The sequence below is a fragment of the Notothenia rossii genome (genome assembly GCF_949606895.1).
Source record: "Notothenia rossii genome assembly, chromosome: 4".
NCBI classification, from domain to species: domain Eukaryota; kingdom Metazoa; phylum Chordata; class Actinopteri; order Perciformes; family Nototheniidae; genus Notothenia; species Notothenia rossii.
Window position 1 is genome coordinate 95,681,371 of NC_136902.1, and position 23,758 is coordinate 95,705,128.

General features: G+C 46.9%; 1 protein-coding gene across 1 annotated transcript; it reads right to left on the reverse strand.

Moving 5' to 3' along the window:
* Positions 1-484: 484 nt before the first annotated feature.
* On the reverse strand, positions 485-18,742 carry LOC307037189 (barrier-to-autointegration factor-like). Its single transcript, XM_079677967.1, has 4 exons — positions 18,684-18,742; positions 2,111-2,237; positions 1,150-1,371; positions 485-930 (listed from the first exon to the last, which is right to left on the reverse strand). Exons 1-3 carry the CDS (start codon positions 18,725-18,727, stop codon positions 1,225-1,227), a joined length of 318 nt encoding a protein of 105 aa, XP_079534093.1. The 5' UTR covers positions 18,728-18,742; the 3' UTR covers positions 485-930; positions 1,150-1,224.
* Between the last annotated feature and the right edge of the window lie 5,016 nt (positions 18,743-23,758).

Here is a 23,758-nt window from a genome sequence, read left to right on the forward strand (position 1 = left end):
AATTGTCAGACATACAAAACAACAACACATTACATACAGTAAATAAAGAAAACCGAAAAATGGAAAGAAATACATTTTGAAACTTCAGATTAAATATGTTTTAAATATCAAATTAGTTTTGATTGCCTTCTTATATCTAATGATTTTAATAGTGCTAACATTGTTCAAATGATCCTCTGTCAGGTACCTGTCAGCCAATAAGACACGTTTATTTCCATCCAACTCTCTGATTGGTCGGGTGTCTTGCCTCTGTTGCATTCACTGAACGCAGTAAAGGACAACCCTGCCGTCCTCTCGAGTGTCAGGAGGTTCAGGGAGAACTGTCCTCACTAAGCAAGGGTTATATTCTCCTGTGATTAATAACTAATACAGGAAGGAGCATTTTAATGAGAAAGAGGAAGAAATGAGTGATAAACAAACTAAAAAGTAGAAACTTTAGCAGAAAATTGGCAAGTATGAGAAACATTTGATTAAATGCGTCACAATAAGCTGACAACTCTTTATTTAGCTTTCCACAAAACAATAACAATAAAAACACGGTGAACAAACAGGAAGGGGAGGAGTTTACAGGAGAGGCGGGACTAATAGAAGGGGAAGAAGGTTAAGTGGGAAGGAGTGAGCGGGGCCTCAGATGAATGGAGGCGGGGCGTTTGGAGAAGTGGGCGGGGCCTCAGATGTGGGGAGACGTGAGCGGGGCCAGATATGAACAAAGGCGGGGCGTGGGGAGAAGTGTGCGGGACATCAGATGAACAGAGGAGGGGCGTGGGGAGACGTGGGCGGGGCCTCATAGGAAGGGGTCTCACTCACAAATACATTGGGTGTGGTCTCAGATGAACAGGGGCGGGACATGTGAAGGAGTGGGCGGGCCTCAGGTGAAGAAGGCTGGGCCTTGTGGGAAGTAGGCGGGGCCTCAGAGTAAGTGGACAGGGACTCAGAGGAAGCCGTCTGACCACTCCCTCAGACACTGACTGAGGGGGCGGACCTCAGAGTAAGTGGGCAGGGCCTCAGAGGAAGGCGTCTGACCACTCCCTCAGACACTGACTGAGGGGGCGGACCTCAGAGTAAGTGGGCAGGGCCTCAGAGGAAGGCGTCTGACCACTCCCTCAGACACTGACTGAGGGGGCGGACCTCAGAGTAAGTGGGCAGGGCCTCAGAGGAAGGCGTCTGACCACTCCCTCAGACACTGACTGAGGGGGCGGGGCCTCAGAGGAAGAGGGCGGGACCTCAGAGGAAGGCGTCGCACCACTCCCTCAGACACTGACTGCAGGACCCCGCCTGGCGGCTGTTAGCTCCGCTGGCGTCCTTCAACCACTCAGAAAACATCTCAGAGTCTTTCTTCAGAAGCAGGAACTGACCCAGCACCACGTACGCCTGGGGGGGAGAGAGTACATCAACAAACTTTAATGTAATGTTTCTAAGTATGTCAATTTAAAAAGGTGTTTTTTAAGTGTTTTATGGATAAAGGGTAGGCCCCGACTGGCCATCGGGAGGACCGGGAGGTTTCCCGATGGCCCGGCCTGTTAAGTGGCCCGCTGGCCTGGGGATTTATTTTTGTATGTATTGTGAACGCAACGCTGCGCAAATGTGGGTCTGCCTCACACAGGCTGACTGTCTATCTTCTTCCACACAAGAAGATGTTCCATAGATCTAGTCTCTTTATTTCCCCCTCAAAGTGCACCAGATTGAGGCGTGCCCCCGGACCCCCCTTAGAGGGTTTTGAGGTCCCACTTAAAATAAGTTCAAAATTGAAATTGTTTTTTATGTCTAATTTTAAGTGTTTTTAAGGGTAGTTGTAAATTATTTTTAAGTGTTTTATTAAGAGTTTCCTCAGTCTTTCCTAAGTGTTTCCTAAGAGTTTCCTCAGTGTTTCCTCAGTGTTTCCTCAGTGTTTCCTAAGAGTTTCCTCAGTGTTTCCTCAGTGTTTCTAAGTGTTTTATTCTAATAATAATAATAATAATAATAATAATAATAAATTCCATTTATAAAGCACCTTTCATTGCTCAAAGCAATCCCAAGGTGCTTATTAAGGGTTTTCTCAGTGTTTCCAAAGTGTCTCCTAAGTGTCTCCTAAGTGTCTCCTAAGTGTCTCCTCTAAGTGTATTTCCCTGACCTTATCGAAGCCCTGCTGCTCCAGTTTCTTCCCCAGGATTTCTCCGATCCCCGACAGACTCGTCACCGACTTGTCGCCCATCGGCTCGCCCACAAAGTCCCGATGTTTCTGAGACGTGGTCGACATCCTGAGGAGAAACTGAACTGCTTCATAAACACAAACAAACATTTGATATTGATGTATTGTTGTTTTTAAAACCTCCCAACATACACACTGTGATAATGAGATAAGAGTTTATCATTCATACAATAACTGGAATCATTATCTCCAGGCAGTCTCTCTAACGATGAGATGGTTCATCACATCCTGTATACTCTGAATAGAGTTAGTTTATTGAAGCAGGAAACCTTCTGAGAAAACAGAGAACATAGGGGTGGGCGATATGACGATATTAGGTCTCCACGAAATTCCTTTTCAGAGATATCATATCTATCGTGATACAGAGAGTCACTCAGTCAGGGGCGGACTGGGACTAAAATTCAGCCCTGGAAACTGACCTAGTCCGGCCACATGAAATGTTAAATGTTAGAAATCCGGTGTTTATTATTTAAAGTTTTACGTCCGATTCGTTCCTTTTTTCCTCGCTGTACACAGCTCCAGTTTGGGCCTGTCATCAGATTTATTTTTAGTTGCTGCTGCAGCAGAAGTTTAGTAAAATTATTTTTGATGAAATACTCCAAATCTCCACCCTCCAGTAGCTTGCTACTTTCTAAGGTCGGTGATGACAGTCACAGTACGAACTGAAGTTGATGCAATTTGATTGGATTGTGAGGCAAGGGAAGCCAGCAGCCTCTGGATTGGCCTTGGCATGGCCCTGACCAATCACAGATTGGCAGGGGCATGACGTGAGCCTCATCTGATTGGTCAATCCCTCCATTTTTTTTCACCAAGGGAAGCAAATTTCGGCTGGCCTCCTCTCGCAACAGAGAGTGCAATCTACTGTTTCACCATAACATCTAGAGGGGCGCTGTTTCACTCTTTGTAAAATACTCAATGAGAATGGGGGAGAGACGGGCCGGCAGCAACACACAACAAAGAAAAATTACCGAAACTAAACGAAGTGTTTTTATTTATTTATTAAAATGAAACTACAATCCAAAAAAACAGGCTTCCCTTGGCCTCCAGGGGAAAACGCCACTGAGTTCAAGGGATCATTTGGACCCACCTCTTGCCCTGCACGTGTGCCAGTTGAGCTGGTTCTTCCTCCGGCTCAACTCTGTCTCTCATCATGAACGCAGGAGGCTGGCTGTATATCTGAACTCGCGCCCTCATCATTCTCTTCATCATCTTGCACTTGTTGTTCTAAGCTGCTGCTGATAGAGCTTAGCAGCAGCTTCACCTGCGAGTGACTTCACCTTTTCTTCTCTTGCCTTCTCGGCCCCACATTTTTCTTTTCGTTTTCTTAGATTTGTATCCATGTTTTTTCATTCTCCCTGTCTGCCGCCGCGTCTAATCCCTTCTCTTCGTGTGGCCGCTCTTTTTTCTTCTTCGTGTGATTATTTGACAGATAAGAACCACACAACTGCATTAGCGGCCGCTGTCGCCCTCTGTTGGCCGTCAGCGCAACTTAAATGACGACGTTAAACAACGGCCGGCCCTTCTGTGGTTCTCCAGATTCTACAGATGGCCAGTCCGCTCCTGCACTCAGTCATAGAATGTGCACTCACTGTGAGTGCTGCGAGTGGGGTAGGATTAGCCCCGAAAATAATTGTACGTCCTACGGCCACCATGGCCTGCGTGCCCTGATACTGTTAAAATCTCGAAGTTGCTTTAAGAGCATCAGAACAGTGGTTTCTGAGCTGCATTATGCTGCGTTCACACCGGACGCGATGCGACGTTTGGGGGGCGGCGTGATTACATGTAAAGTCAATGCAGAGACACGATCAGAAGCGAATTCGCTCCGACGGCGAGCATGAAGCGGTGGACGCGGCGCGAATCACGCGATTGAGGCGATTGAACTGTGCCGCGTCAAACGGAAGAGTTCCATTTTTTCAACTCGAGCGTCAAATTCACGTGACGCGTTCTCGCGGAAACCAATCAGCGGTGAGGATCTCAGCCTGCCGTCACTGAGGTTCAACCAGAAAACATCAGCCATTAGCTGTTAGCAGTTAGCACACAGAGCTCACAGCTCCTCATATCAGTTCAGAAACTAGACACAAGTGAAACTCAAACATACATTTCAAACATTTGCTAAAACAATATTTGAGAACTACAAATTAAATTTGAACTGTACTTGTGGGTCAATTAGTAATTAGTAATTAGTATTATCATGTAAATTATATTGTTGGTAAAATTTTGTTTAGGTTTTGACTTGATGATGGCTAAAATGTGATGACTATTTTTTTCTGTTTTGTTTTTGCTTTCACTTCCTTACCATGCACTTTTCATGAAATGATGAGTTGTTCCGTTCTGGTTTGTATTATGTATGTTTTGTGTGGGTGAGGACCCCAGGAAGAATAGCCAATGCTCATGCTAGTGCTAATGGGGATCCTAATAAAAACTAAACTAAACTAAACAAGTCCAAACCACAGACTGTCTGTGTCATGGAGAATACAGTCGCTGCTTTATTTCTGTCTGTAGGCCGTGGTTGTTGAGAGTGTGGAATGAGCATATACTGCGTTAGCTTAGCCGATCTCCATTCAGAAAACACACATTTTAAAAGGCTTTTCGCCTGCCGCCTGTCTGCAGACTGGTCAAAGCATTGATTGATGGTTTTTACTAACCGTTATCAGTATGTTGTTACTTCGGCATCATTTTTAAACGAGTATTACAATTAAATCACGGTAAAATACGTTCATCTTGTTGTAGTTGTAGCTCCTGAGTCAGCGGCGCGTCAACGGTATGTCTGTTTTGAATGACGCGATAAAACAAGCTGCAAGCCGCAGTGAAACTTGAGCGATTAGAGCGAAGCGAATATTTGCATCGCGTCCAGTGTGAACGTAGCATAACCGCTGGAGTTTCACCGCGGCTGTCAGCTGTGTTTACTCCTGTCACTCAAACAGGACGCGCTGGAGAGGGGGCGGGGCTTATATCGCAAGGTGGGATTTTATCTCCCTTGTTGTTCAATCTGTGGATGATCTGTCTGGAAACTGAACGTGTGTAAAATTGGATGTGTCATCGGAGCTACTGTTGTCAACCACCTTATGGACGCAGATGGTTTAATTATCTTCTCCCCGTGCAGTGCTGGCTTACAGCAGCTTCTGAGGACTGGTTCCAAGAATGGCATTGATTTTAATATTAAGTTAGACCCTCCAGAAAAACGCGATTCTGCGATCGCAGAATTTCCCGCATAATCATCAAAATGCCGCAGATTTTTAAAAGTCTGCATATTTATCAAAAGGCCGCATAATCCCCGCATTTTTCCACACAAAGTTGAGAAAAAAATTAAAAAGTTAACTCGTCTTGACGAGTAATGATGATGACGCAACGTCATCAGTCAGCACATCACAGAAGGCAAACACCGTCGTGTGAAGGTGTGGAATTCACACACCAAGATGAACAAATCGAATCCATCACATTTACCCACAAACATTTCAGCTAAAGACCGGGCAAAGCAGTACCCCAATGTCTTGCACGAAAGTGGGGGGAAACTGTTCTGTACCCCGTGCAACTGTGTGTTGGAGCATAAAAGGAAATCGACTGTGAATACCCACTTCGATTCGCTCAAACATTCAAAAATGGTTTCTGCTGCGGACAAGAAAGCCAAACAACTCACGCTCACAGAGGCTTCAACCTCCAAAACCCTTTCGAGGGTTGCAAGCAACGAGGTGAGTAGCCTACAAGATTGAAGCTGGTCAGATAACGAACGAGTAAATGAAAACAGAATGAGGAGGAGGAGGTGTGTGTGTGTGTGTGTTTGTGTTTGTGTGTGTGTGTGTGTGTGTGTGTGTGTGTGTGTGTGTGTGTGTGTGTGTGTGTGTGTGTGTGTGTGTGTGTGTGTGTGTGTGTGTGTGTGTGTGTGAGAGAATAATCACCTTTTTTCCGCTTCCCGCATATTACGCAACTTCCCGCAATTTCCCCGCAGAAAATCACATAAAAACCCTGCATTTTTATCGCATAATTAAGGATTTTAGCCCGCATAATTAAGGATTTTAGCCCGCATAATCAAGGATTTTAGCCCGCATAATCAAGGATTTTAGCCCGCATAATTAAGGATTTTAGCCCGCATAATTAAGGATTTTAGCCCGCATAATCAAGGATTTTAGCCCGCATAATTAAGGATTTTAGCCCGCATAATCAAGGATTTTAGCCCGCATAATTAAGGATTTTAGCCCGCATAATCAAGGATTTTAGCCCGCATAATTAAGGATTTTAGCCCGCATAATTAAGGATTTTAGCCCGCATAATCAAGGATTTTAGCCCGCATAATTAAGGATTTTAGCCCGCATAATCAAGGATTTTAGCCCGCATAATTAAGGATTTTAGCCCGCATAATCAAGGATTTTAGCCCGCATAATTAAGGATTTTAGCCCGCATAATTAAGGATTTTAGCCCGCATAATTAAGGATTTTAGCCCGCATAATCAAGGATTTTAGCCCGCATAATCAAGGATTTTAGCCCGCATAATTAAGGATTTTAGCCCGCATAATCAAGGATTTTAGCCCGCGTTTTTCTGGAGGGTCTATTAAGTGTAACGCCAAGAAGAGTAGCATCATGATTGTGTGAAGAGGATAAGAAGGCTGTCTGTCCTCATTGTATTCTCAGCATTGTTCCCGTGTGCAGTGAGAGGGAGCACCTCATTCTATCTCTGATGACCTCACAGAGGACAAAGACATCCATAGGCAACGCTGCAAGCTGTATGCCCAGGCTAACACATTTCACAAGTGCTCTGTATGTACGGCTCACCTGTGGAGTAACAAGGCTCACCTGTGGAGCAACTACAAGGCTCACCTGTGGAGTAACAAGGCTCACCTGTGGAGTAACAAGGCTCACCTGTGGAGTAACAAGGCTCACCTGTGGAGTAACTACAAGGCTCACCTGTGGAGTAACAAGGCTCACCTGTGGAGTAACAAGGCTCACCTGTGGAGTAACAAGGCTCACATGTGGAGTAATAAGGCTCACCTGTGGAGTAACTACAAGGCTCACCTGTAGAGCAACTACAAGGCTCACCTGTGGAGTAACAAGGCTCACCTGTGGAGTAACAAGGCTCACATGTGGAGTAATAAGGCTCACCTGTGGAGTAACTACAAGGCTCACCTGTAGAGCAACTACAAGGCTCACCTGTGGAGTAACAAGGCTCACCTGTGGAGCAACTACAAGGCTCACCTGTAGAGCAACTACAAGGCTCACCTGTGGAGTAACAAGGCTCACCTGTGGAGCAACTACAAGGCTCACCTGTGGAGTAACTACACGGCTCACCTGTGGAGTAACTACAAGGCTCACCTGTGGAGTAACAAGGCTCACCTGTGGAGTAACAAGGCTCACCTGTGAAGTAACAAGGCTCACCTGTGGAGTAACAAGGCTCACCTGTGGAGCAACTACAAGGCTCACCTGTGGAGTAACAAGGCTCACCTGTGGAGCAACTACAAGGCTCACCTGTGGAGTAACTACAAGGCTCACCTGTGGAGTAACAAGGCTCACCTGTGGAGCAACTACAAGGCTCACCTGTAGAGCAACTACAAGGCTCACCTGTGGAGTAACAAGGCTCACCTGTGGAGCAACTACAAGGCTCACCTGTGGAGTAACTACACGGCTCACCTGTGGAGTAACTACAAGGCTCACCTGTGGAGTAACAAGGCTCACCTGTGGAGTAACAAGGCTCACCTGTAGAGCAACTACAAGGCTCACCTGTGGAGTAACTACACGGCTCACCTGTGGAGTAACTACAAGGCTCACCTGTGGAGTAACAAGGCTCACCTGTGGAGCAACAAGGCTCACCTGTGGAGCAACTACAAAGCTCACCTGTGGAGTAACAAGGCTCACCTGTAGAGCAACTACAAGGCTCACCTGTGGAGTAACTACAAGGCTCACCTGTGGAGTAACAAGGCTCACCTGTGGAGCAACTACAAGGCTCACCTGTAGAGCAACTACAAGGCTCACCTGTGGAGTAACAAGGCTCACCTGTGGAGCAACTACAAGGCTCACCTGTGGAGTAACTACAAGGCTCACCTGTGGAGCAACTACAAGGCTCACCTGTAGAGCAACTACAAGGCTCACCTGTGGAGTAACAAGGCTCACCTGTGGAGCAACTACAAGGCTCACCTGCGGAGTAACAAGGCTCACCTGTAGAGTAACTACAAGGCTCACCTGTGGAGTAACTACACGGCTCACCTGTGGAGTAACTACAAGGCTCACCTGTGGAGTAACAAGGCTCACCTGTGAAGTAACAAGGCTCACCTGTAGAGCAACTACACGGCTCACCTGTGGAGTAACAAGGCTCACCTGTGGAGCAACTACACGGCTCACCTGTGGAGTAACAAGGCTCACCTGTGGAGCAACTACAAAGCTCACCTGTGGAGTAACAAGGCTCATCTGTGGAGTAACAAGGCTCACCTGTAGAGCAACTACAAAGCTCACCTGTGGAGTAACAAGGCTCACCTGTGGAGCAACTACAAAGCTCACCTGTGGAGTAACAAGGCTCACCTGTGGAGCAACTACAAAGCTCACCTGTGGAGTAACAAGGCTCACTTGTGGAGCAACTACAAAGCTCACCTGTGGAGTAACAAAGCTCACCTGTGGAGTAACAAGGCTCACCTGTGGAGCAACTACAAAGCTCACCTGTGGAGTAACAAGGCTCACCTGTGGAGCAACAAGGCTCACCTGTGGAGCAACTACAAAGCTCACCTGTGGAGTAACAAGGCTCACCTGTGGAGCAACAAGGCTCACCTGTGGAGCAACTACAAAGCTCACCTGTGGAGTAACAAGGCTCACCTGTGGAGCAACAAGGCTCACCTGTGGAGCAACTACAAAGCTCACCTGTGGAGTAACAAAGCTCACCTGTGGAGTAACAAGGCTCACCTGTGGAGCAACTACAAAGCTCACCTGTGGAGTAACAAGGCTCACCTGTGGAGCAACTACAAAGCTCACCTGTGGAGTAACAAGGCTCACCTGTGGAGCAACTACAAGGCTCACCTGTGGAGTAACTACACGGCTCACCTGTGGAGTAACTACAAGGCTCACCTGTGGAGTAACAAGGCTCACCTGTGGAGTAACAAGGCTCACCTGTAGAGCAACTACAAGGCTCACCTGTGGAGTAACTACACGGCTCACCTGTGGAGTAACTACAAGGCTCACCTGTGGAGTAACAAGGCTCACCTGTGGAGCAACAAGGCTCACCTGTGGAGCAACTACAAAGCTCACCTGTGGAGTAACAAGGCTCACCTGTAGAGCAACTACAAGGCTCACCTGTGGAGTAACTACAAGGCTCACCTGTGGAGTAACAAGGCTCACCTGTGGAGCAACTACAAGGCTCACCTGTAGAGCAACTACAAGGCTCACCTGTGGAGTAACAAGGCTCACCTGTGGAGCAACTACAAGGCTCACCTGTGGAGTAACTACAAGGCTCACCTGTGGAGCAACTACAAGGCTCACCTGTAGAGCAACTACAAGGCTCACCTGTGGAGTAACAAGGCTCACCTGTGGAGCAACTACAAGGCTCACCTGTGGAGTAACAAGGCTCACCTGTAGAGTAACTACAAGGCTCACCTGTGGAGTAACTACACGGCTCACCTGTGGAGTAACTACAAGGCTCACCTGTGGAGTAACAAGGCTCACCTGTGAAGTAACAAGGCTCACCTGTAGAGCAACTACACGGCTCACCTGTGGAGTAACAAGGCTCACCTGTGGAGCAACTACACGGCTCACCTGTGGAGTAACAAGGCTCACCTGTGGAGCAACTACAAAGCTCACCTGTGGAGTAACAAGGCTCATCTGTGGAGTAACAAGGCTCACCTGTAGAGCAACTACAAAGCTCACCTGTGGAGTAACAAGGCTCACCTGTGGAGCAACTACAAAGCTCACCTGTGGAGTAACAAGGCTCACCTGTGGAGCAACTACAAAGCTCACCTGTGGAGTAACAAGGCTCACCTGTGGAGCAACTACAAAGCTCACCTGTGGAGCAACAAGGCTCACCTGTGGAGCAACTACAAAGCTCACCTGTGGAGTAACAAGGCTCACCTGTGGAGCAACAAGGCTCACCTGTGGAGCAACTACAAAGCTCACCTGTGGAGTAACAAGGCTCACCTGTGGAGCAACAAGGCTCACCTGTGGAGCAACTACAAAGCTCACCTGTGGAGTAACAAGGCTCACCTGTGGAGCAACAAGGCTCACCTGCGGAGCAACTACAAAGCTCACCTGTGGAGTAACAAAGCTCACCTGTGGAGTAACAAGGCTCACCTGTGGAGCAACTACAAAGCTCACCTGTGGAGTAACAAGGCTCACCTGTGGAGCAACTACAAAGCTCACCTGTGGAGTAACAAAGCTCACCTGTGGAGCAACTACAAAGTTCACCTGTGGAGTAATAAGGCTCACCTGTGGAGTAACAAGGCTCACCTGTGGAGTAACAAGGCTCACCTGTGGAGCAACTACAAGGCTCACCTGTGGAGTAACTACAAAGCTCACCTGTGGAGTAACAAGGCTCACCTGTGGAGTAACTACAAGGCTCACCTGTGGAGTAACTACAAAGCTCACCTGTGGAGTAACAAGGCTCACCTGTGGAGTAACTACAAGGCTCACCTGTGGAGTAACTACAAAGCTCACCTGTGGAGTAACTACAAAGCTCACCTGTGGAGTAACAAGGCTCACCTGTGGAGTAACTACAAGGCTCACCTGTGGAGTAACTACAAAGCTCACCTGTGGAGTAACAAAGCTCACCTGTGGAGTAACTACAAGGCTCACCTGTGAAGTAACAAGGCTCACCTGTGGAGTAACTACAAAGCTCACCTGTGGAGTAACAAAGCTCACCTGTGGAGTAACTACAAAGCTCACCTGTGGAGTAACAAAGCTCACCTGTGGAGTAACTACAAGGCTCACCTGTGGAGTAACAAGGCTCACCTGTGGAGCAACTACAAGGCTCACCTGTGGAGTAACTACAAAGCTCACCTGTGGAGTAACAAAGCTCACCTGTGGAGCAACTACAAAGCTCACCTGTGGAGTAACAAGGCTCACCTGTGGAGCAACTACAAAGCTCACCTGTGGAGTAACAAAGCTCACCTGTGGAGCAACTACAAAGCTCACCTGTGGAGTAACTACACGGCTCACCTGTGGAGTAACAAGGCTCACCTGTGGAGTAACAAGGCTCACCTGTGGAGTAACAACAAAGCTCACCTGTGTAGTAACAAAGCTCACCTGTGGAGCAACTACAAAGCTCACCTGTGGAGTAACAAGGCTCACCTGTGGAGCAACTACAAAGCTCACCTGTGGAGTAACAAGGCTCACCTGTGGAGTAACAAGGCTCACCTGTGGAGTAACAAGGCTCATCTGTGGAGTAACAAGGCTCACCTGTGGAGTAACAACAAAGCTCACCTGTGGAGTAACAAGGCTCACCTGTGGAGCAACAAGGCTCACCTGTGGAGCAACTACAAAGCTCACCTGTGGAGTAACAAGGCTCACCTGTAGAGCAACTACAAGGCTCACCTGTGGAGTAACTACAAGGCTCACCTGTGGAGCAACTACAAGGCTCACCTGTGGAGTAACAAGGCTCACCTGTGGAGCAACTACAAGGCTCACCTGTGGAGTAACTACACGGCTCACCTGTGGAGTAACTACAAGGCTCACCTGTGGAGTAACAAGGCTCACCTGTGGAGTAACAAGGCTCACCTGTAGAGCAACTACAAGGCTCACCTGTGGAGTAACTACACGGCTCACCTGTGGAGTAACTACAAGGCTCACCTGTGGTGTAACAAGGCTCACCTGTGGAGCAACAAGGCTCACCTGTGGAGCAACTACAAAGCTCACCTGTGGAGTAACAAGGCTCACCTGTAGAGCAACTACAAGGCTCACCTGTGGAGTAACTACAAGGCTCACCTGTGGAGTAACAAGGCTCACCTGTGGAGCAACTACAAGGCTCACCTGTAGAGCAACTACAAGGCTCACCTGTGGAGTAACAAGGCTCACCTGTGGAGCAACTACAAGGCTCACCTGTGGAGTAACTACAAGGCTCACCTGTGGAGCAACTACAAGGCTCACCTGTAGAGCAACTACAAGGCTCACCTGTGGAGTAACAAGGCTCACCTGTAGAGTAACTACAAGGCTCACCTGTGGAGTAACTACACGGCTCACCTGTGGAGTAACTACAAGGCTCACCTGTGGAGTAACAAGGCTCACCTGTGAAGTAACAAGGCTCACCTGTAGAGCAACTACACGGCTCACCTGTGGAGTAACAAGGCTCACCTGTGGAGCAACTACACGGCTCACCTGTGGAGTAACAAGGCTCACCTGTGGAGCAACTACAAAGCTCACCTGTGGAGTAACAAGGCTCATCTGTGGAGTAACAAGGCTCACCTGTAGAGCAACTACAAAGCTCACCTGTGGAGTAACAAGGCTCACCTGTGGAGCAACTACAAAGCTCACCTGTGGAGTAACAAGGCTCACCTGTGGAGCAACTACAAAGCTCACCTGTGGAGTAACAAGGCTCACCTGTGGAGCAACTACAAAGCTCACCTGTGGAGTAACAAAGCTCACCTGTGGAGTAACAAGGCTCACCTGTGGAGCAACTACAAAGCTCACCTGTGGAGTAACAAGGCTCACCTGTGGAGCAACAAGGCTCACCTGTGGAGCAACTACAAAGCTCACCTGTGGAGTAACAAGGCTCACCTGTGGAGCAACAAGGCTCACCTGTGGAGCAACTACAAAGCTCACCTGTGGAGTAACAAGGCTCACCTGTGGAGCAACAAGGCTCACCTGTGGAGCAACTACAAAGCTCACCTGTGGAGTAACAAAGCTCACCTGTGGAGTAACAAGGCTCACCTGTGGAGCAACTACAAAGCTCACCTGTGGAGTAACAAGGCTCACCTGTGGAGCAACTACAAAGCTCACCTGTGGAGTAACAAGGCTCACCTGTGGAGCAACTACAAGGCTCACCTGTGGAGTAACTACACGGCTCACCTGTGGAGTAACTACAAGGCTCACCTGTGGAGTAACAAGGCTCACCTGTGGAGTAACAAGGCTCACCTGTAGAGCAACTACAAGGCTCACCTGTGGAGTAACTACACGGCTCACCTGTGGAGTAACTACAAGGCTCACCTGTGGAGTAACAAGGCTCACCTGTGGAGCAACAAGGCTCACCTGTGGAGCAACTACAAAGCTCACCTGTGGAGTAACAAGGCTCACCTGTAGAGCAACTACAAAGCTCACCTGTGGAGTAACTACAAGGCTCACCTGTGGAGTAACAAGGCTCACCTGTGGAGCAACTACAAGGCTCACCTGTAGAGCAACTACAAGGCTCACCTGTGGAGTAACAAGGCTCACCTGTGGAGCAACTACAAGGCTCACCTGTGGAGTAACTACAAGGCTCACCTGTGGAGCAACTACAAGGCTCACCTGTAGAGCAACTACAAGGCTCACCTGTGGAGTAACAAGGCTCACCTGTGGAGCAACTACAAGGCTCACCTGTGGAGTAACAAGGCTCACCTGTAGAGTAACTACAAGGCTCACCTGTGGAGTAACTACACGGCTCACCTGTGGAGTAACTACAAGGCTCACCTGTGGAGTAACAAGGCTCACCTGTGAAGTAACAAGGCTCACCTGTAGAGCAACTACACGGCTCACCTGTGGAGTAACAAGGCTCACCTGTGGAGCAACTACACGGCTCACCTGTGGAGTAACAAGGCTCACCTGTGGAGCAACTACAAAGCTCACCTGTGGAGTAACAAGGCTCATCTGTGGAGTAACAAGGCTCACCTGTAGAGCAACTACAAAGCTCACCTGTGGAGTAACAAGGCTCACCTGTGGAGCAACTACAAAGCTCACCTGTGGAGTAACAAGGCTCACCTGTGGAGCAACTACAAAGCTCACCTGTGGAGTAACAAGGCTCACCTGTGGAGCAACTACAAAGCTCACCTGTGGAGTAACAAAGCTCACCTGTGGAGTAACAAGGCTCACCTGTGGAGCAACTACAAAGCTCACCTGTGGAGTAACAAGGCTCACCTGTGGAGCAACAAGGCTCACCTGTGGAGCAACTACAAAGCTCACCTGTGGAGTAACAAGGCTCACCTGTGGAGCAACAAGGCTCACCTGTGGAGCAACTACAAAGCTCACCTGTGGAGTAATAAGGCTCACCTGTGGAGTAACAAGGCTCACCTGTGGAGTAACAAGGCTCACCTGTGGAGCAACAAGGCTCACCTGCGGAGCAACTACAAAGCTCACCTGTGGAGTAACAAAGCTCACCTGTGGAGTAACAAGGCTCACCTGTGGAGCAACTACAAAGCTCACCTGTGGAGTAACAAGGCTCACCTGTGGAGCAACTACAAAGCTCACCTGTGGAGTAACAAAGCTCACCTGTGGAGCAACTACAAAGTTCACCTGTGGAGTAATAAGGCTCACCTGTGGAGTAACAAGGCTCACCTGTGGAGTAACAAGGCTCACCTGTGGAGCAACTACAAGGCTCACCTGTGGAGTAACTACAAAGCTCACCTGTGGAGTAACAAGGCTCACCTGTGGAGTAACTACAAGGCTCACCTGTGGAGTAACTACAAAGCTCACCTGTGGAGTAACAAGGCTCACCTGTGGAGTAACTACAAGGCTCACCTGTGGAGTAACTACAAAGCTCACCTGTGGAGTAACTACAAAGCTCACCTGTGGAGTAACAAGGCTCACCTGTGGAGTAACTACAAGGCTCACCTGTGGAGTAACTACAAAGCTCACCTGTGGAGTAACAAAGCTCACCTGTGGAGTAACTACAAGGCTCACCTGTGAAGTAACAAAGCTCACCTGTGGAGTAACTACAAAGCTCACCTGTGGAGTAACAAAGCTCACCTGTGGAGTAACTACAAAGCTCACCTGTGGAGTAACAAAGCTCACCTGTGGAGTAACTACAAGGCTCACCTGTGGAGTAACAAGGCTCACCTGTGGAGCAACTACAAGGCTCACCTGTGGAGTAACTACAAAGCTCACCTGTGGAGTAACAAAGCTCACCTGTGGAGCAACTACAAAGCTCACCTGTGGAGTAACAAGGCTCACCTGTGGAGCAACTACAAAGCTCACCTGTGGAGTAACAAAGCTCACCTGTGGAGCAACTACAAAGCTCACCTGTGGAGTAACTACACGGCTCACCTGTGGAGTAACAAGGCTCACCTGTGGAGTAACAAGGCTCACCTGTGGAGTAACAACAAAGCTCACCTGTGTAGTAACAAAGCTCACCTGTGGAGCAACTACAAAGCTCACCTGTGGAGTAACAAGGCTCACCTGTGGAGCAACTACAAAGCTCACCTGTGGAGTAACAAGGCTCACCTGTGGAGTAACAAGGCTCACCTGTGGAGTAACAAGGCTCATCTGTGGAGTAACAAGGCTCACCTGTGGAGTAACAACAAAGCTCACCTGTGGAGTAACAAGGCTCACCTGTGGAGTAACAAGGCTCATCTGTGGAGTAACAACAAAGCTCACCTGTGGAGTAACAAGGCTCACCTGTGGAGTAACAAGGCTCACCTGTGGAGCAACAAGGCTCACCTGTGGAGCAACTACAAAGCTCACCTGTGGAGTAACAAGGCTCACCTGTGGAGCAACTACACGGCTCACCTGTGGAGTAACAAGGCTCACCTGTGGAGCAACTACACGGCTCACCTGTGGAGTAACAAGGCTCACCTGTGGAGCAACTACACGGCTAGAAGCAGACACAAACTAAGAGGTGCAGACAGTGATGCTTTGCGGTTGCTGCTGAGGGTACGGAGATGGCTCAGTGCCAGCAGCTGTTTGTTAACTTGGGGGAACCGACCTGTCAAGCCCTCTTAAGAAAGTTAATGTACAAATTCATGTGTCGCCTAGAAGAGTCGAACAATCATGTCATCTCGATTTGAATGAACCCTGTGAAGAGTTCTACTCGGTTCCCTTCCATGATGTGGAGACATTGGCGCAGCAGCCTCTACAGACAGTGAGCGTGAGGCTGGCTGTGATTGGTCGGATTTGATGTTTTTTATCTGTTTGTTTTGATCTGTTTTGTGTTGAGCTTTTTATCTTATTTATTGATGTGTGTCTTGTTCTTTTATATGTGATATGGACCTTGAGTCTGAAATAAAGATTGAATTGAATATCCATGTAAATACTGTGGTGGAAACCAACTACGACAAAATTAACGTATTTTACTGTGACTTAATTGTAATACACGTTTCAAAATGATGCCGAAGTGACTACACACTGATACCGGTTAGTAACCAAGCTGTAGTCAGGATTCAGACACTATTGCACTTCATTTATTGTCTTGGTTGATTCTGCTGGCTTATATTTTATTTGATCAATAAGGTATTTATATTGTTTTTCCCTTTTGAAACAGATGTTCAGTTATGCCAAAGTCTTTGATTGCACTTCAAGTCTAAAGTTTACATTTGAATTGTTTGGCACTGACTTTCCCTCATTGATGTTTTATGTTTTACTTCGTTATGTTTTACTCTCCTTTTCATGTGTATCGATGTTACATCACTGCTAGTGCTACCTAAAACAGGAAGTGCATTTTTATACTGAGAAACTGTGCCTTGAATATTTTATTTAGCAAGAGAGTGCACTTTACCTGGTGAAGAAAGCAGTGTTAACGTTTATTGTGTAGGGTGTAGGCCTACCTACTTGAACACTGAGGAAGCCATATCAAAGTTCCTGTATCTATATCTCATGTGCAGTGTAACCTGAGCAGCTCTCTGGATCTCATGTGCAGTGTAACCTGAGCAGCTCTCTGGATCTCATGTGCAGTGTAACCTGAGCAGCTCTCTGGATCTCATGTGCAGTGTAACCTGAGCAGCTCTCTGGATCTCATGTGCAGTGTAACCTGAGCAGCTCTCTGGATCTCATGTGCAGTGTAACCTGAGCAGCTCTCTGGATCTCATGTGCAGTGTAACCTGAGCAGCTCTCTGGATCTCATGTGCAGTGTAACCTGAGCAGCTCTGAGGATCTCATGTGCAGTGTAACCTGAGCAGCTCTCTGGATCTCATGTGCAGTGTAACCTGAGCAGCTCTCTGGATCTCATGTGCAGTGTAACCTGAGCAGCTCTCTGGATCTCATGTGCAGTGTAACCTGAGCAGCTCTCTAGATCTCATGTGCAGTGTAACCTGAGCAGCTCTCTAGATCTCATGTGCAGTGTAACCTGAGCAGCTCTCTGGATCTCATGTGCAGTGTAACCTGAGCAGCTCTCTGGATCTCATGTGCAGTGTAACCTGAGCAGCTCTCTGGATCTCATGTGCAGTGTAACCTGAGCAGCTCTCTGGATCTCATGTGCAGTGTAACCTGAGCAGCTCTCTGGATCTCATGTGCAGTGTAACCTGAGCAGCTCTCTAGATCTCATGTGCAGTGTAACCTGAGCAGCTCTCTAGATCTCATGTGCAGTGTAACCTGAGCAGCTCTCTGGATCTCATGTGCAGTGTAACATGAGCAGCTCTGTGGATCTCATGTGCAGTGTAACCTGAGCAGCTCTCTGGATCTCATGTGCAGTGTAACCTGAGCAGCTCTCTGGATCTCATGTGCAGTGTAACCTGAGCAGCTCTGAGGATCTCATGTGCAGTGTAACCTGAGCAGCTCTCTGGATCTCATGTGCAGTGTAACCTGAGCAGCTCTCTGGATCTCATGTGCAGTGTAACCTGAGCAGCTCTCTGGATCTCATGTGCAGTGTAACCTGAGCAGCTCTCTAGATCTCATGTGCAGTGTAACATGAGCAGCTCTCTGGATCTCATGTGCAGTGTAACCTGAGCAGCTCTCTGGATCTCATGTGCAGTGTAACCTGAGCAGCTCTCTGGATCTCATGTGCAGTGTAACCTGAGCAGCTCTGAGGATCTCATGTGCAGTGTAACCTGAGCAGCTCTGAGGATCTCATGTGCAGTGTAACCTGAGCAGCTCTGAGGATCTCATGTGCAGTGTAACCTGAGCAGCTCTCTGGATCTCATGTGCAGTGTAACCTGAGCAGCTCTCTATATCTCATGTGCAGTGTAACCTGAGCAGCTCTCTGGATCTCATGTGCAGTGTAACCTGAGCAGCTCTGAGGATCTCATGTGCAGTGTAACCTGAGCAGCTCTCTGGATCTCATGTGCAGTGTAACCTGAGCAGCTCTGAGGATCTCATGTGCAGTGTAACCTGAGCAGCTCTCTGGATCTCATGTGCAGTGTAACCTGAGCAGCTCTCTGGATCTCATGTGCAGTGTAACCTGAGCAGCTCTGAGGATCTCATGTGCAGTGTAACCTGAGCAGCTCTGAGGAATCAAACTGAAAGCACACTCACTCTTCCTCACACCAGGTTTCAACCACTGCAGTCCACCATGGTCCATCCTGCAGGAAACTCCTTCTCTCTCTCTAAGTGTCTCTTTCTCCACCTACTGCACTCACACATCTGGCAGCCTCCTTGATCTAGTATTCACCAGAAACTTCTCTGACCTCTCTGTAACCCCGCTTCACGTCTCCGATCACTACTTCATATCTCCTCTCTCCGTTCAGTTTTCAATTCTTACCCTCCATCTGCAGGAAGTCCAGCTTTAAAGGTAGGATGATCCATCGGACCGGTCCGTCTTCATGGACACACAGCTGGGTCCAGGTCCAGGTTAGGGTCCAGGTCCCTGCCGTTGCATAAATAAAAAATGATTGTATGATTGTATTAATTTTAAATGCTTTCGCTGAATAAAATAAATAAATAATAATATGTTAAAAATGGGAAGAAATGAACTCATTTGTGTAAAAGTAATTATATTGATTTAAATATTATAATATTAATAAATATCCTTTATTTAAGAAATACTTCATTGATGTTAGCAGTGTTTTAAGGACTAATTAATATTACTTTATAGATTTTTTTTAATGTATTCATGCAAAAAAGAAATTGAATAAATGTAAAGCTATTAATGATTTAATGATTGAAAAAAGTATTTAGTCTATAAATGTAAAGACGATAATGTCCTGATAGAGTCTGAGTGCTTCAACTCAAAGGGCAATTCATCAAGTAACAGATCTGAGCACTTCTGCTTTTACTCAAGTTTAACATCCGACTACTTCATTTTTTAATTTTTGTATTTATATATTTATTTGACAGGGACAGTGCACATTGATTGACATTTCTGTAAATGCGCCAGAGCTAGCCAACAGGCTATTTTTCGTCCGTAGTCCCTGGACAGATGTTGAAAGTCATCCTAAAAAATAAAATTCACTTCAAATAACAGGAAAATACAATCACCAGAACAACATTCAACAGAGATGCTTATATTATGATAAAAGCATATATAAAAACATAAAAACATAAAAACATAAATACATATTCCCAAAGCAGACGGAGAGCAACAGGTCAAGGCACATGTACAGACAGAGCGTTGTAAAGTGCAGATTGTGTCAGTGTTGACAGAGCTGACTTTCCACTAACCATGTTTTGAAGTTAGATTTAAATAAACAGGTGTTTTGTTCTCTAATCTTTACTGGGACTGAGTTCCTCTGTTGTGCAGCTTTAAAAGAAAAAGCAGATTGACTGAATGAGCTCTTCCTCAATGGAACAACGCAGTCTCCTCTGGGTGCAGCTCTTGTCGACCTACAGATGTGCGTATGGTGATCACATGTCTGAGCGGAGGTGAGGTAAGGCCGTGTATTATTTTGTACATGAGGCAAGCATTTGCATCTCATTACATTTCCCAGCTCAACAAGTTACACTTTGTGAGTATTGGGCAATGATGAGAATAAACTGATTTCTTATCTACTATTTGAAGTGTTTGTTTGTACAATGATTCCAGGGGTTTAAGAGTGGGTGTACAGGCATGTGAGCAGGTTGCTAAGCAGTAGGTGATATGAGATAGAACCATACAGTGCATGTGAGCAGGTTGTTAAGCAGTAAGTGGTATGAGATAGAACCATACAGTGCATGTGAGCAGGTTGCTCAGCAGTAGGTGATATGAGATAGAACCATACAGTGCATGTGAGCAGGTTGTTGAGCAGTAGGTGGTATGAGATAGAACCATACAGTGCATGTGAGCAGGTTGTTAAGCAGTAAGTGGTATGAGATAGAACCATACAGTGCATGTGAGCAGGTTGCTAAGCAGTAAGTGGTATGAGATAGAACCATACAGTGCATGTGAGCAGGTTGTTAGGCAGTAGGTGGTATGAGATAGAACCATACAGTGCATGTGAGCAGGTTGTTAGGCAGTAGGTGGTATGAGATAGAACCATACAGTGCATGTGAGCAGGTTGCTAAGCAGTAGGTGGTATGAGATAGAACCATACAGTGCATGTGAGCAGGTTGTTAAGCAGTAGGTGGTATGAGATAGAACCATACAGTGCATGTGAGCAGGTTGTTGAGCAGTAGGTGATATGAGATAGAACCATACAGTGCATGTGAGCAGGTTGCTAAGCAGTAGGTGATATGAGATAGAACAATACAGTGCATGTGAGCAGGTTGCTAAGCAGTAGGTGATATGAGATAGAACCATACAGTGCATGTGAGCAGGTTGTTAAGCAGTAGGTGGTATGAGATAGAACCATACAGTGCATGTGAGCAGGTTGTTGAGCAGTAGGTGATATGAGATAGAACCATACAGTGCATGTGAGCAGGTTGCTAAGCAGTAGGTGATATGAGATAGAACCATACAGTGCATGTGAGCAGGTTGCTAAGCAGTAGGTGATATGAGATAGAACCATACAGTGCATGTGAGCAGGTTGTTAAGCAGTAGGTGGTATGAGATAGAACCATACAGTGCATGTGAGCAGGTTGTTAAGCAGTAGGTGGTATGAGATAGAACCATACAGTGCATGTGAGCAGGTTGCTAAGCAGTAGGTGATATGAGATAGAACCATACAGTGCATGTGAGCAGGTTGCTAAGCAGTAGGTGATATGAGATAGAACCATACAGTGCATGTGAGCAGGTTGCTAAGCAGTAGGTGATATGAGATAGAACCATACAGTGCATGTGAGCAGGTTGCTAAGCAGTAGGTGATATGAGATAGAACCATACAGTGCATGTGAGCAGGTTGCTAAGCAGTAGGTGATATGAGATAGAACCATACAGTGCATGTGAGCAGGTTGCTAAGCAGTAGGTGATATGAGATAGAACCATACAGTGCATGTGAGCAGGTTGCTAAGCAGTAGGTGATATGAGATAGAACCATACAGTGCATGTGAGCAGGTTGTTGAGCAGTAGGTGATATGAGATAGAACCATACAGTGCATGTGAGCAGGTTGTTGAGCAGTAGGTGATATGAGATAGAACCATACAGTGCATGTGAGCAGGTTGTTGAGCAGTAGGTGATATGAGATAGAACCATACAGTGCATGTGAGCAGGTTGCTAAGCAGTAGGTGGTATGAGATAGAACCATACAGTGCATGTGAGCAGGTTGCTAAGCAGTAGGTGGTATGAGATAGAACCATACAGTGCATGTGAGCAGGTTGTTCAGCAGTAAGTGGTATGAGATAGAACCATACAGTGCATGTACATCAGAGCTGCCTCTGTTGACATGCAGTTCCTGGTAAACCTCAAATTGAATAGACTGAATTTGACCCTGCTGCAAACCTTTTTCACCTGAGCATTAAAATGGAGTCTTGAATCAATGAAGACCCCCAGGTGTTTGTACTGTGAGACCACCTGTAGCCTCTCCCCAGACACAAACACATCTGGCTCAACCCAGGAGGACTTGGTTTTGGTGAATAACATACATACAGTTTTACTGACATTGCTCCAACCAAGCTGTTACATGAACCATCTTGTTCGTCAGTTCATTAGCCACCTGTGTCAGACTGCCTCCGTGAACATCCATGACACTATCATCAGCATACATGTGGATGTTTGTGTCAGGACATATCGCTGGGAAGTCGTTTATGTACAATGAAAATAACAATCGACCCAGAATTGACCCTTGTGGGACACCTGTGGACAGATGGAGGTTAGATGATTGATTATTCTTCCACTATTACTCAAGTATAACATCCGAGTACTTCTAGTATTACTCAAGAACAAGATCTGAGTACTTTTACTTTTAATCAAGTATAACATCGGAGTACTTCTACTATTACTCAAGAACAAGATCTGAGTACTTCTACTTTTAATCAAGTACAAGATCTGAGTACTTCTAATTTTACTCAAGTACCAGATCTGAGTACTTCTACTTTTACTCAAGTACAAGATCTGAGTACTTCTACTTTTACTCAAGTACAAGATCTGAGTACTTCTACTTTTACTCAAGTACAAGATCTGAGTACTTCTACTTTTACTCAAGTACAAGATCTGAGGACTTCTACTTTTACTCAAGTACCATATCTGAGTACTTCTACCCCCTCTGGTCCTCACACAAACAGATTCCCTTCAGTTTGTCTCATCTCCTGCTTCAAGTATTTGTTTTGGTTAGCATGTTGTTAGCATAGTTAGCATACTGTTAGCAAGCTGTTAGCATAGTTAGATGTAGCAGCTGTTAGCACTGGGCTAAACCCAATAGCACAGAGTGATGAGTCTGACCTGAGAGATTAGCTGAGATTCTCTCACTCTGAAAACTGTCTCTTACCAACAGGGAGGAAGAAAATAAACCAGGGGCGGAATACAATGTGACACCAGAGGACACCACACTAGGGCCCTTTCTCATTTCATCAAATCCCCCTCCTCGACTCCTCGGCCGTTTCTCAATCGCGAGGATACTGGCTTGGTAGTCGCATACTTCCATGTCACTTCCTTCAGAAACGAAGCAAGTATGCTTCCAAGCCCCGGCTTCAGAAAACAAAGAAGAATGGAACAGGCTAACAAGTGTGCCACTCTCTCTAACGGTTTCAACATAAACTGTATCGAAAATAAATACCTCACGATGTCTATCTAATTATGAACTTGCTTTACTTTCACGGAAAACACAGTTTTGGTGATAACAAATGTAACAAAGCAACATATTTCCCAACACATGTTCTACGCCACTCCATACTTACATTTAAATGTGTGCTGCGTCGGTTCAGCCATTCTCCGCAAGGGTTTTTGAAATTGTTCCGTGCGCAAAGCATTGTGGGGATTTTAAGGACGCGAAGTCTACCCATGTGCAGCCTCGAAATTACCCCCAAACCAAGGACGTGGCCTCGGTGGAATTCCAAGTATGCTGGAGATTGGAACAATCCTTCGGCGGCACTCAATGACGTAGCATGCTTGAAATATTGGCTTGGAAGCCAGTTTCCTCGAGATTGAGAAATGGCCCTCGACTCCTCGGTCCTCCGGTAGTGACCCGGAAATGAATTTCAGCGCGCCATGTTGAAGGACATCTCATTTCTCTAAATGCACTTCGAGGATCGAGCGTCGAGGAGGCTCTCTGGAGGAGCTCTAACCGAGGAGAGAGGAGAGAGGAGAGAGGAGAGAGGAGAGAGGAGGCTCTCTGGAGGAGCTCTAACCGAGGAGAGAGGAGAGAGGAGAGAGGAGAGAGGAGGCTCTCTGGAGGAGCTCTAACCAAGGAGAGAGGAGAGAGGAGAGAGGAGAGAGGAGGCTCTCTGGAGGAGCTCTAACCGAGGAGAGAGGAGAGAGGAGAGAGGAGAGAGGAGAGAGGAGAGAGGAGAGAGGAGGCTCTCTGGAGGAGCTCTAACCGAGGATACAC

Coding starts and splice junctions, on each gene's coding strand:
- LOC307037189 (XM_079677967.1), bottom strand. CDS start 18,727: ATGGATCATCCTACCTTTAAAGCTGGACTTCCTGCAGATGGAGG. Junction 2,238..18,683: donor GGACTTCCTGCAGATGGAGG/GTAAGAATTGAA, acceptor GTTTCTCCTCAG/GATGTCGACCACGTCTCAGA. Junction 1,372..2,110: donor AGCAGCAGGGCTTCGATAAG/GTCAGGGAAATA, acceptor TCTCCCCCCCAG/GCGTACGTGGTGCTGGGTCA.